General features: G+C 41.9%; 2 protein-coding genes across 15 annotated transcripts in view; one reads left to right on the top strand and one right to left on the bottom strand.

Annotated features, from left to right (window-relative positions):
• Positions 1-13,822, bottom strand: part of KATNAL2 (katanin catalytic subunit A1 like 2) — a 210,540-nt gene that overhangs the window by 121,741 nt on the left and 74,977 nt on the right. The window lies entirely within an intron of this gene.
• PIAS2 (protein inhibitor of activated STAT 2) overlaps positions 1-13,822 on the top strand; it is an 82,659-nt gene that overhangs the window by 11,812 nt on the left and 57,025 nt on the right. For all 14 annotated transcript variants that reach the window (XR_009247082.1, XR_009247087.1, XR_009247086.1 and 11 more), the window contains exon 2: positions 6,444-6,918. Coding sequence is in view for 8 of the 14 variants with exons in the window: in XM_058677008.1 (XP_058532991.1) it covers positions 6,444-6,918 (475 nt within the window). In the remaining 6 variants the exon portion in view is untranslated. The remainder of the gene's footprint in view (positions 1-6,443; positions 6,919-13,822) is intronic.

Genomic DNA, 13,822 nt, shown 5'->3' on the forward strand with positions numbered 1-13,822 from the left:
TGATAGGTGGTCTGGTCTGGATGTGACTGGTTCTTTGACATTTGATAAGACTTCCTGATCGTCACTGACAGTTTTTGTGTGTTCTTTCTGTGAATTTTTATTTTCCCTTGGTGGTATAAAGTTTTGTGTAAGACTGGTAATTGGACTTGTTTTTGTTGTTTAGATCTCACATCTTTATTCTTTTTTAAGACAATTGAGATGAGTGGGAAAGAATGTTCATATATTACTAGTTTTTCTGTTTGTATTTCTATGAATTTTTTAAAGTATTTAAAAATTGGGAGGGTGTGATGGGAAAAAATTAAAAATTGTTATCTAGTACACAAACTTTACATTTATTATGTTTTCCTTATAGCTTGAAGCTTTTACCTTGTTTAATGAGTTTTTGTATCTAGGAATGCTTTTTGTACTTGCGTTAAATACTGTTAGATATTAAAGTATCTAGATTTTTTTCTTTTGATTAATTGATTTTACCCAGTTTTTTTAAAATCTTATTTGTTTTTACTGAAAAGTCAGATATACAGAGAAGGGAGACAGAGAGGAAGATCTTCTGCCCACTGATTCATTCCCCAAGTGAGCGCAGCAGCTGGAGCTGAGCTGAGCCAGTCTTAAGCCAGGAGCCAGCAACTTCTTCTGAGTCTTCCATGCTGGTGCAGGGTCCCAAGGCTTTGGGCTGTTCTCGACTGCTTTCCCAGGCCACAAGCAAGGAGCTAGATGGGAAGTGGGGCTGCCTGGATTAGAACCGGCGCCCATATGGAATGTTCAAGGCGAGGACTTTGACTGCTAGGCCATGGCACTGTACCCGCCTCATTGATTTTAAACATTGAACCATTCTTTGTTGTTTGAACTAAATCCGTTTGGTGATAGTGTGCAATTCTTTTATACACAACTGCATTATACTTACTCACAATTTTGTTAGAGATGTTACTGTTTATATTCACGAGGGATATTGTAGTTTTGTTTTAGCTTTGTTTTGTTTTGGTATCACAGTAATACTGGGTTCATAAGATAAATTTGGAAGTATTCTCTTCCATTTTGTGGAAGAAATTATACAGAATTGGTGTATAAACAGAATTGGTGTTTAAATGTTTGGTAGAGTTCTCCAGTGAAATTATCTGTGTCCAAGAATCTGTCCTGGAGTTACAAAATTGGGAATTACAGTTCTTAGTAGATAGAATGTTATTTGCATTATCTGTTTCATATTGATTAAGTTTTGACAGTTTAAGGAATTGATGGTCTTAGTTTCAAATTTATGTTTGTGGAGTTTTCTTAGTATTGCTACATTGAGTGTACTTAAACATGTGGAAAAAGGGGCTGGTGTCAAGGCATAGTAGGTTAAGCTTCTGTGTTTGGCACTTGCATCCCATATGAGTGCTGATTCAAGTGCTAGCTATTCCATTTCTGTCTGCCTCGCTGCTGATGGCCTGGGAAAGCAGCAGAGGTTGGCTCAAGTCCTGAGACACTGCACCCACATGGAAGACCTGGAGAAAGTTCCTGCCTTTGGATCAGCTCAGCTGCACTGTTGAGACTGTTTGAACTGTTTGAGGAATGAACCAATGGATGAAGAACTTTCTGTCTCTCCTCTCTGTAAATATTTCCAATAAAAAAAAATGAATCTTATTTAAAAATTGTGGGAAAACAAAATTGAAGGATTAATTTGTTTTGGTACAAAGTATATTTCTTGAAAATCCATGCTATTAGGTTTTTTCATAAACTTTGAGAACCCCTCATATACATAGATTTCAAGATATTTTTGCCTGAAAATAAACTTACCTTTTAATTCTGCTTTTCAACAAACTTTTTAAAAAGATTTATTTTTATTGGAAAGGCAGACTAACAGAGAGAAAAGAGACATCTTCCATCTGCTGGTTCACTCCTGAAATAGCTGCAATGGCCAGAGCTGAGCCAATCTGAAGCCAAGAGCCAGAAGTTTCTTCTGTGTCTTCTACATGGTTGTAGAGGATCTCAAGGACATCTGCTGCTTTCCCAGGCAGTATGCAAGGAGCTGGATGGAGAGTGGAGCAGCCAGGACACAAACCTGCACCGATATGGGATACAGTGCTCGGAGGTGGAGGATCAGCTAGTTGAACCAATGTGCCGACCCCCACAAACTTTTTGAAGCACCCTCGTATTATCTCTCTGACATCTGCTGTGTAATGACATAGCCTAATCTTATTCTCTGATGCAGAGTTTGTTTTGTTTTTGTTTTAAGGAATTTTTAATAAATTTACATTCATTTTCAGCTTTTCATTTGTTTTGTGCTGTTCTGGTCTTTGTTTTCTTGCCTTCAGTGAACTAAGTTTTGGTTAATTTGTTTTGTTTTGGTTAATTTTTGTAATTTATTTTTGATGATGTTTATGTAGTTGATAAGGGTGGGAAGGATCGAAGGTTAGGGGAAAGTGGGTGTGCTCATTGTTTCCAATTTTTTTTACTTCTTCCTGTATCTGGGGCAAGGAGGAAGATAAGGGAAGAAGTCATACCCAACCTCCCAACTGCCCCAGTATCCAAGGTACACACTAATAAAAATAAATAAATATTTAAAAAATAACAAAAAGGTTTCTCTTAAAATTAAGAATATCTGAAAATGCAAGGAGTGAAGCAAGCGTAATGAATTTTAAGGGAATCTGGTCTTTTAGAGAAAGAGAGATATCTTGTGTCTATGTGAGTGCCTTTGTTGGTATCTTACACTTATGGAAATATTGAGAGTTCTTGAGAAATATATCACATTCTTTGCTCAGGAAACACTTTTTAAAAAGTTAATGCTTTTTCATGTGTGAAACCAAGAGTGAGATGTAATTAGTGTGTCATGACATAGGCCACAGTATTTCTTGTTTCCTGTCTTTTTTTTTGTCTCTAGTGTATATGATGATATAATAAAGTCTTCATTTTGCTTATGGAGGAAACAGTGATGACCATGACATTGTGATTTATGTTGCTGTTAGGGTATGATGTAGAAGAGCACTATCCAGTGTGATTACTGCTGGCTGCCAGTGACTCTGAAGTGCTTGAAATGGGTTTTTTAGTCCAAATTGAGACGCATTGTGAATGTAAAGTATGTACTAGACACTGAAGAGTTACCATGGAAAGAAACCCCATTGACACTTCAAAAAAAGTTATTTTTAAATCAGAAAAGCTTATTGACTTGAAGTAAAAATATTTCTGATGTATTGGATTAACTACATTGTTGTAAGACAGTGGAGAGCTATGTATAAGGGTTCAGTTTCTGTTGGTCAGTGCTGTAAGAGTATGTAAAATGTGTGCTAGGATTGTAACTTACTGTTTTTTCACCAGTACATATGAAACATGAAGACAAAAAATTAGAATTATTTTACAGTAGAAATATTACTTTGGTAATCTGTGGGTTTATCCACAGTTTAGGAAATTTGAAAGTATTGTTCCCAGCAGCTAGATAAAAGCCTTACAGGATTTAAACATTTACTTCTGAGCCAACACCAAGATTTGAGTGTAGACAAATAGTTCTCCCCACAGCCAGCTGGAGGTGCTGCTGTACGTGTGTTGTTACTGCACTTATGGGAAGACAAGGTCGGAAAGAAGACCAGGTTGCTGTGGACAGTGTAGTACTGGGGGGAGGGAATCCTGAGGAACAGTAGAAAACGAAGGGTGGTCTCCTTATCTCCTTATGTGGCCTTGTTCATTTGTGGATTGTTTCTTGCTAGATGGTACACACCCATATATTTGCTGTCAACCCTTTAGCTGGCACATGCCAGATCACAGATCTGATCAGATCAGATCACAGATCAGATCACAGATCCCATGATTCTCCCCGTGGTTGGAATTCTGAGTCCAGCTGTTCAATTGGGGGGAATCCCTAGAGACCTCTTCTGAAGTGATCCCAGACCTCACTCTTGTGTGTGCTTGCCAGTATTGGGCCTGACTCAGTCCATCACCCATATCAGCCTATGCAGACAATGGTAGTTGCAACTGTTGGATCGGTTCTGTCTCCAACCCTCTTAAGTAAATCACTGGGTGCTGTGGCACAGACCAACACTCCACCACACACTCGGCACTCATGTACATCAGCAGAAGCTGCAGCCTAGTTGGAACCACCCCATTAATCCAACTAGGTCTGCCCCCAGCCCTAGTTCCTGTGTTTGCCAGTATGTGCCGCAGTCTGGTCCAATCTGTCTCACATCCCATTCAGCTCTTGTATGTGACAAGGGGCACTGAAGCCAGGCTCAGCCCAACCAACCCCACTATCCAGCCCCCACTCATGCTGATAGGTACCATTGCCTGTCAAGCCAGACCTTCCCCCAGCTCTCATTCTCATGCTCACCAGTGGGAGTTGCATCCGATCAGAGAGATGCCCACCATTTCCCAGTCCTAGGTCTTGTACTCTCCGGGTGGTTCTGCAGTGTAGCTTCACAAGATTTGCCCATGGTCCCAGCACTTGCCACCTGATGCTGCAGTATAGGCCATCCAGCCTGCATTTATCTTGGCTCATGCACGAATGGGTACAGTTGGTTAGCCCAGCCTGGCTTTCCCCCTAACCTAGCTCACATGCCAACAGGTATGTGGCCCTTCCCATGGTCCCAGCTCTTACACTCACCAGTGGGAGCAGTGGCTCAGCAGAGGAGCCCCCGCAGTCCTCCTTCTGGGCTCGCACTACCCCCACTGGGTCTCAAGTGTTCTGGTGGGTGCTGTGGTCCAGTCTGGCATGGCCTGCCTCACCTTGGCATTTGCCGAGGGCTGCTATAGCCTAGCCCAGGCCCACTAGCCCCAATTCCCAGCTCTAATGCGAACAGGCTGTCATTGTAGCCCAAGCCAGCATTTGTGTCAGCTAATGGATGATATGGCCTGGCCTGCCCCATACCCTGTTCTTGGGTGTGCCTGTAGGTGGTGCAGCCTGAAACAGCCTGGCCTGTTCCCAACCCCAGTACCCATGAGTGTCGGAGGTTTCCATGGTAATGGCTAGCTCAGCCGGTCACTACCCCCAGCTCTTAAGCCAACCAGTGGAAATTGCAGTTCCACAGGGGTGGGCCCACATAGCCCCACAGAATCTGCCCCCCAGACCTTTGTCTGTTGCATGCTGATCAGTGTCATGACCCAGCCTTGTGTTACTGTGCCCTGTTCTGACACTCACTGGAGGGTGCTGTGGTCTAGCCCTGTGAGGTAGGTCTCAGCTCTAGTTTTAGTGTGCACTGGTGCATGGTGATTAGTGGTGAGCCATGTTAGCCTGCCCAGCTCAGGTCTCCCATGTGGACAGGTGCATCAGTCTGACCCAGAAGGGTCCTCTAGCTTCCTCTCTTCAAACTGCTGAGCCTCAGCCCCCCCCCCCCCATTAACCTGTAAATACAGTGGCCTTGTTGGTGGATATCCTCCAGAATTCATTCCTCACCTGCGACATACTTGCTCAGTGGTCCTCCCTCCCTCACATCTCCAGAACCCCTTCTCTGAGCAATTCACAGTCCCTGTGCTTGGGAGCATGTGGGTTCCCCAGGCTGATCTTTGCAAACCCAGCCTTCTGGTGGGGTGGCATGTTGGCCTGGAGCTCTACGAGAGACCCAGCCAGAGACCCAACATCATGGATGGGTTCCCAGATGTGGTCCTCTGACACACATGCAGGTTTGGGACCTTACCTCTCCACAAGTGCATGTGCGAGACCCCAGGCAGTGCCCAGGAGCATACCACACTAGCCTAGCCCCTTTCCCTCCCCGCTTCTCACGTGCCCTTGGGAGTCCCCAGACCCCAGAGTTCACAGAAAAGAGTGAAGCCACAGAAGACCCCTGCTCCGCAAAGGCCCTGTGTATAAACTTACACCCAAGAACAAATCGATAGAGTGGTAGGAAGGTATCTTAACCTTTATAAGATTTAGGGTTACTCATTTCCTTGTGAATGCCGTTGTTTTAGCTGTTTCATTCTGAAATAGAATTAGGCGATGTTTAGCTTTACTGTTTTAAAGCATCTTTGTTTTCTTACTGTGTTTCCTCTTCATTCGTGTTTTTGTTGGGTAAAAAAGTCACTTAATTTTGGCTCACAGTTCTGTCCTGATTTTGTAAAATTGTTATTTGGCAACACAGGTTTACACTTAACATGTTGTAAAAGTCTGTTTTTTTGTTTGTTTGATTAGTCATTGATAGTCTGTAACTTGTATAAGGGAAGGCTTTGGTTGAAAGAACATTTTCATCAGTTTTATAGATCTTACGGTCATTAAACAGTTTTGGGTTTACATTTAAGCAATTAGATAATGCAGTGGTCAATAGAAACTGTTAGTATGCAGGTTATCAAAATCAAGAGTACAACAAAATGCACTTAACATAACTTGAGGTAATTTTATGGGCAATGGTGGCTTTATCAGTAATAACAGTTATATGTGGTATGTGAAATTGCCAGTTACTAGTGCAAGCAGAAAAGATCATGGCTTTGCATTTATATATCAATATTTTTGTATTTGTGGATGATTGTTGGCTTTTTTTCCTTCCTTTTAGAACATGGTTTCTAGTTTTAGGGTTTCTGAACTACAAGTGTTACTGGGCTTTGCTGGAAGGAATAAAAGTGGACGCAAGCATGACCTCCTGATGAGGGCACTGCATTTGTTGAAGAGTGGCTGCAGCCCTGCTGTTCAGATTAAAATCCGAGAATTGTATCGACGCCGATATCCACGGACTTTAGAAGGACTTGCTGACTTATCCACCATCAAATCCTCAGTTTTCAGTTTGGATGGTAGCTCCTCACCTGTGGAACCCGACTTGGCTGTGGCCGGAATCCACACTTTGCCTTCTACTTCAGTTGCTTCTCACGCACCGTCCTCTCCGGTTGGTTCTGTGTTGATGCCAGATACGAAGCCTGCATTTGAGATGCAGCAGCCATCTCCCCCAATTCCTCCTGTCCATCCTGATGTGCAGTTAAAAAACCTGCCCTTTTATGATGTCCTTGATGTTCTCATCAAGCCCACAAGTTTAGGTAAGTGTTAGCAAAATCAGTTTCTACTGGGAAAGTGAATAAATAAAACGAGGACATCAGTTGTCAATATATGATTTGTTGTTAGTATTTTTAAAATGAATTATTAATACCAAATGTTTAAATGTACACATAAAACACTAACAGTCTTGACCATAGCTGTTATTTCATATCATTTGAATGTTATTTTCTAAATTGTTGTTGTTGTGGTAAAATACATGTTAAATCCACTATCTTGATCATTTTTAAGTTATACTTTTTTCTTAGTGAATGCATTCATGTATTGTATCTGTTGCTACCAACAACTCCCCAGTATCTTTTTGTCTTGTGACACTGAAGCTGTGTACCTATTAAGTGATAACTGTGTTTCTTCCTGCTCTCAGCTCTTGGCCTCCACCATTCCATACTCATCTATTTCACTAACCATGACTCCTCAGGGTTCTTTTGTGTTGTAGTTCATGTCTGAATTTCCTTCCCTCATAAGGTTGAATAATGCAGTACCATTATAAAATTGTAAGGAAAAGTAGTAGTCTTTTCCCCATTCTGCCACTTGCCACTGGTCTTCGCTAGCTAAAGGTATCAACCTTAATTATTTTAACTGTTTCTTCTGAAAATTAGTCCCATATTTCTGCTGTGTATATATTACATTTTCCATCTTATCAGCATACACTTAAGTGACTACTGTCTTTTTGCTTTTCGTAAATACTGTTACTTTTTCTTAAAGATTTATTTATTTTTATTGGAAAGGCAGATTTACAGAGAGAAGTAGATACAGAAACAAAGATCTTCCATCTGCTTGTTCACTCTCCAAGTGGCTGCAATGGCTGTAGCTGAGCCACCTTAAGCCAGGAGCCAGGAGCTTCTTCTGGGTCTCCGATGCAGGTGTAGGGTCCCATGGCTCTGGGCCAGCCTCTACTGCTTTCCTAGGCTACAAGCAGGGAGCTGATGGGAAATGGAGTAGTCGGGACATGAACCGGCACCCATATGGGATCCCGGCATGTGCATGTAAGGCGAGGACTTTAGCCAGTAGGCTACCATGCCAGGCCAATAACATAACTTAAAAAAACAAAAACAAAAACAAACAACGATTTGTGTAGTTATTTGAAGGAGTTACAGAGAAAGAGAGATGGAGAGAGAAATTTTCATTTCTCTGATGTCTGCAGTGACCACAGATAAGCCAGATCAAAGCCAGAAGTCTGGAGGTTCATCTGGTTCACCCATGTGGGAGGCAGGGACCTGTTCTGCTACTTTCCCTAGTCAGTAATAGGGAGCTGAATGGAAAGTGGAGCATCCAGTATACAAACTAGTGCCCATATGGGATGTTGGCACCAGGAAATGGAGAATTAACCTGTTACCCCCTACATCAGTTCCCAATGTATTTTTTATTTTTAAGGTTTCTGTTTGACTGATTCACTCCCCAAATGGCTGCATGGCCACAGCTGAGGCACTCTGAAGCCAGTAGCCTGGAGGTTCTTCCTGATCTTCTTCACGGGCAGCAGGGACACGAGAACTTGGGCCATCCTCTGTTACTTTCCCAAGCCATAGGCAAGGAACTGGATTGGAAGTGGAGCAGCTGGGACACAAACTAGTGCCCATATGGGTTGCTGGCATTGTAGGTGGTAGCTTTATTTGCTATGCCCATGGTGGGGGTCCCTCAAAGTATTTTTATGCTATTATAGATGGAATTGTTTTCATAATTTCTTTTTTATACTGATTGTTGTTATATATAGGAATGCTGCTGAGTTTTCGTGTTGACCTTATATCCTGCCGCTTTCCTGAATTCATGTACTAGTTCTCTATGTAATCCTCACAGCTTACTGTGTACAGTGCCATGGCATCGGTAGGCAAAGACAGCTCTGCTTCTGCAGTTTGTCTGTCTTTTATTTCTTTTTCCTACCCAGTTCCTCAGGCAGCAACTTCAGTGAGCATTCTCATCACATGGGACTTAGATTGTTTCTTTGTAAATAAAAAGGAACTTAATATTATTTACCTGTATATATTTTATATTTTTCAAAGAGACCCAGTTTCTGCTTAGAATGTTGTTTAAACTGCTTTAGTAAGAAAGAACTCTTCCATAGTTAATCTTTTCCAGAATGGCACAGGGAATTTTCCACACACTTATGAAAGTATTTATTTATTTGAAAGGCATAGTTACAGAAGAGGATAAGGAAGGTTGTGGGGGTGGAGAAAGAAGTTCACATCCTGTGTGGCTGTAACAGCCAGAGCTGGGCCAAGCTGAAGCAAGGAGACTGAAACTGTGCCCTGGTCTCCCAAGAGGGTGGTGGAGCACAGGCAGTTGGGCCATTTTACTTGCCAGGTATTGTAGCAGAGACTAGATTGGAAGTGGAGCAGCTGGGACTCCCAGCTAGTGTTCCTGTGGGATGCCAGCATCACAGGGTGCGACTTGCCATGCTGCACTGCAATGCTGGTCCCTAACCCACATTTTCTAGCTTCCCAGGCCCCCTAAAATATCACCTTTTTAGAAAACTTGGCAACTCTCATCACAGTACTGAAAGTTATTACATGTGACCAACATGGATTTATTGATGAGGTTAATCATTTAGAAGGTAATGTTCCACAGTTAAGCTAGAAATGTTTTCTTATTTTTGTCTGTGAAAACTCTTGTTCTGAGTCACTTGAAAACTCTTAAATACACCAGTGCTTTTGTCCTCTCAGAATTATATTGTAGTACACTTTGGGTAAATCAGAAAGAAAGTTGTAAGGGCCAGGTTAGTGGGGCTAGGTGGGGGTTGTGTGGCCTGATTCGGGGCAGGCTAGTATAGTTCCTTTTTCTCCCTTCTCATTGTTTTAATCAGTTTAATTTTAGCTAACAAAACCCAGCATATAGAGCAGGGTAGACACCTGCAGGCAGGTGTAAGGCTTGCAGAATTCTTTGGTGTAGTTTTGTCAAAGGCAGCCACAAATGGGGCTGAAACTTAAGTACATCTATAGAAGGCTCTTTTTAAGTAGATAATTTGGAATGGCTAGCAACCCGTGTTATAAACATCTAAATGGCCGTTGGCACATAGAAGGTTCACTGATTCTATATAGAACAAGATACATACACACACACACACACGTATATATATGTATATGTAGTTTTTATTGATATTATTGGAAAAACAGATTTTACAGAGAGAAGAAATAGATCTTCCATCCACTGGTTTACTCTCCAAGTGACCAGATCTGATCTGATTTGAAGCCAGGAGCTAGGAGCTTCTCCCAAGTCTCCCACATGGATGCAGGGTCTCAAGGCTTTTGGTCATTCTCCACTGCTTTCTCAGGCCACAAGCAGGGAAATGGATGGGAAGTGGAGCAGTCGGGACATGAACCGGCACCCATATGGAATCCTAGAGCATGAAAGACGAGGATTTTAGCTACTGAGCTATCATGTTGGGCCCTAGAATAAGATATTTTCTCTTAGTACATTGGTTCTGAAGTTAAAATGCGATCTTTGTTCATGTGTTGTTTTACTTTGCTTTTTTTTAGTACTAAAAAAGTTACTGGACCAAAGAGTAAGAACATTTTAAATTCTTGGTATTACATTCCAAGTTAATTCTTTAAATAAGTGTTCCAATTCAAACTCTTCAAACAAAGTGAGCTGGAGTATCTTATTGGTGTTTACCTCTTAGATATTGGGTGCTATTAAAAACAAGTCTGCAATTTTTAGATAAAGTTGAAAATCTGAAGTTTTAAAGATTTGTAATAGCGAGTGTTTATTACTCAGTTAACTCTTATGATTTTTCTTTCTCATTTAACTTTCTGAAAAATGTTCTGTGTCCATAATTTTTTTTTTGCTTTCCTCTGTCACGGTTTTAGATTATACTAGTGTGTTGTTTCATAGCTCACTTACTTATTTGTCAGCACTTGTTGCAAATATTATTCTTTACTTGTATTTCGACAAAGATTCAGATTATTCAGATTAGTGCTATGCCTTAGTAGCCCTACTACCATGTAGGATTCCTCAGAAATGTGCCTCGTGAGTGGTCAGGGAGGATCCTGTCCTTGGGGTGTGGTTACAGAAGCTGTTGCAGAAATATGGCTGGTTGCTGAGAGGACACCTGCTCACTTAGAAAGGATTCAGTAAAAGTTTTGTTTGCCTAGATGACTGTGTTACTTGACTTAGAAAAAATGTACCAGGGTTAAGAAAATCTTTCCAAAGTGTGTTGGCTAACTAAGTCCACCTTAGTGCATCACAGACCCAGAGACTTGTTGCAAAGCTTGGTCAGGAGAGTTGTCCAGTTTGCTTTGTTTGCTATCCTCTGAGGAAGTACTTGACATCCTCTGCTGGCTTAGATGAACTGGTAGTCCTGTCTCCTGTGTGCATCTGGACATGCTCTCTGCTGTAAGGAATCAGCAACTGAGAAGACCCAGTCCCAATACATGCATTCCAAGGTGAGACCATGTATCTCGTGGTTTTCCGTATGAGTGGATTTGATTCCTGTGATGTATTTGTGGAGTCCCCCAAAAAACCTCTCCTGGGAAGTCCTCAGATTTGACTCTTGCGTGTACTTGTTAGTGCAGGATCAGATTCAGTCCATCTCCTGCAACAACCATCTCATGTACTGGTGGGTGTAGCTGCCTGGTCGATCCCATTGCCTGCTTTATATCTCAGCTGCCCTATCAACCTAGAGTTTTTTTTGTTGTTGTTATAAATAACAAAGTATTTTTATTTTTTATTATTTTTTTTTATTATATTGTTGACTATCTTTACATAGTTAATTACGGTAAAAAGGTTCAGGGGCAATAGGGAAGTGGGTAAGACTATTATGTCCATATTGTTTCCTTCATGTATCTGAGGTAAAGGGGGATGTTGAGGGAGGAGCCCCACCCAGTTTCCCACCCACCCCAAGTCCTGGATGTGGGGCATGCTCTGAGATACTTGCTTAAGTGGTTTTAATGGTTCTCCAGTTATGAATCGCTGCCAGTTTTGCCACTCCCAGCTCAGTGAGGTCGTTGAAGAATCCACTGATTGACACAGTCCATCATAGAGTCTTCATTTGCCCAGTATTTCGCTGCCAACATATAGCTGAGGTGGTTGATTGACTTGTTCTGTCCTCTGTCTTTTCTTGGCTAGGGTTCTGAGTCCAGCAGTTTGATGGGGGAGATCTCCAAAGAAACTTCGAGGTATTCCCAGACCAGATTCTTGTATGTTCTAGCAAGCACAGGGCCCGGCACAGTCCATTGCCACGATCAGCTGGTGGTTGCAGTTGCTGGGCTGGTTCTGTTTTCAGTCCCAACTTGAACTGGAACCAGTGGGTTTTGCAGCCTAGCCTGGTTCTGCCCACATACTTGGCCCTTACATCAACCAGTGGGAGCTGCAGCCTAGTCGGGGATGTGGGACAGAATGGACTAGTCTGCTATACATACTGGCAAACCAGGGTAGGGGGCAGGACTGGTTGGGGTTATTGTGGGTCGCCCCGACTAGGCTGCAGCTTCAACCTAGAGTTCTTGAGCCCAGTCCTCCCTGGTCTGGCTCAGATGCACACCACTGAGTACTGTGGCCTACTTGGGGTGACCTCTGATAACCCTTTCCAAGCCTGTCCCCAGCTCCAGTTTTTCTGAGTGCTGGCAGGTGCTATAACACCTCTTGTGAGCCAACAGGTGTTACAGCCTAGCCCATCCTGGCCTGTTCCGAGCCTTGGGAGTGAGTGAACACCTGTGGATCTACTTTCACATTGCAGAAAAATCAAAGTTGCTACATCTTAAAGGTCTTCTTGCCTCTTTTTCCTGAGTTAAATCACTCATGAATTTTTTTGTGCATTCCTCTCCTTGGCTTGCTTTGCTGTATAACTGTATGTATATAATTTGTTTAATGTAGGTTTGATTGGCTTGCTTTTGGAATTTATGTTAACGGCATTCTAAATTATTTGGTAGCGGGTCGTTTGTGTTCAGTTTTTATATATAGTAAATGTTGGTAGTTCTAACTGTTTAATGATCTGTGAAATCTAAGTTTTTTTGTATATCTTGATTCCTTGAAATTTCTTCTTTTTAAATTGCAAAAGTAATTCGTGCTTGTAATTAAATTCAAACATTACAGAACTGTAACAGGGAAAGTCCCTCAGAATTTCACTTTTTATTACACTTGCCATATCAGTAGCTGTTTATTTCCATGTCATATTTTTTCTTCTTGTTCAAAAAGCATTTTTGAAATGTAAGTTTCTGTATCACATGTAATCTCAAGGAGTAGTGTATCATAAGAGTCTGTGCTGTGACCATCTGTCCACCATGAAAGTTTTTGTTCTGTGACCATCTTTCCTGATGATATTTCTTAGAAATATAGTTACACATAATTTCAGCTGCCCTCATCAATTTGTAGCATTCATAAATGAATCTGAATATAATTTGGAATTTAAAAGATTGTGTTAAATTGCTTCATGAGATCGTAGCACTGTTTTACTCACTACTGCTGTGTAACATAGTGTGAAAACAGTGGTGGAAAACAAATGGTTATGCTCATGAATTCTCTGGGTCAGTAATTTAGAAGGGCTTCTCTATCCCAGCATGCCTGTGGCCTTAGCTGAGAAGACTTGGCCTGGGATGACTTGATGGTTAGAAGGTTGGATCATTTGGAGACATCCTTGCTGACAAGTCTGGTGGCCATGCTGCTACCTGATGACTTGACCTCAGCTTTGCTGTTGGTTGGAGTCCCCACATGTGGCTTCTTTATGTGATCTAGTTTGATTTTCTTTCTAGCATGAGAGCTGGATTCCGAAAGTGAGTGTTCTGACAGCAAGGAAGCAGTTGTAGCACTTACATTACTATCCTTGCATGTTATGTAGCATCCCTTATATTGTATTTGTTCCAAGAAATCTCAAGGAGCATTTGAACTGAAATGGGAGGATGACGTAGACCCCACTGTTCCTTAACCGAAGGAATATCAGAGTTACAGGAAGGGTGTGATGGG

This window comes from Ochotona princeps, chromosome 18 (genome assembly GCF_030435755.1).
Source record: "Ochotona princeps isolate mOchPri1 chromosome 18, mOchPri1.hap1, whole genome shotgun sequence".
Classification (NCBI taxonomy): Eukaryota; Metazoa; Chordata; class Mammalia; order Lagomorpha; family Ochotonidae; genus Ochotona; species Ochotona princeps.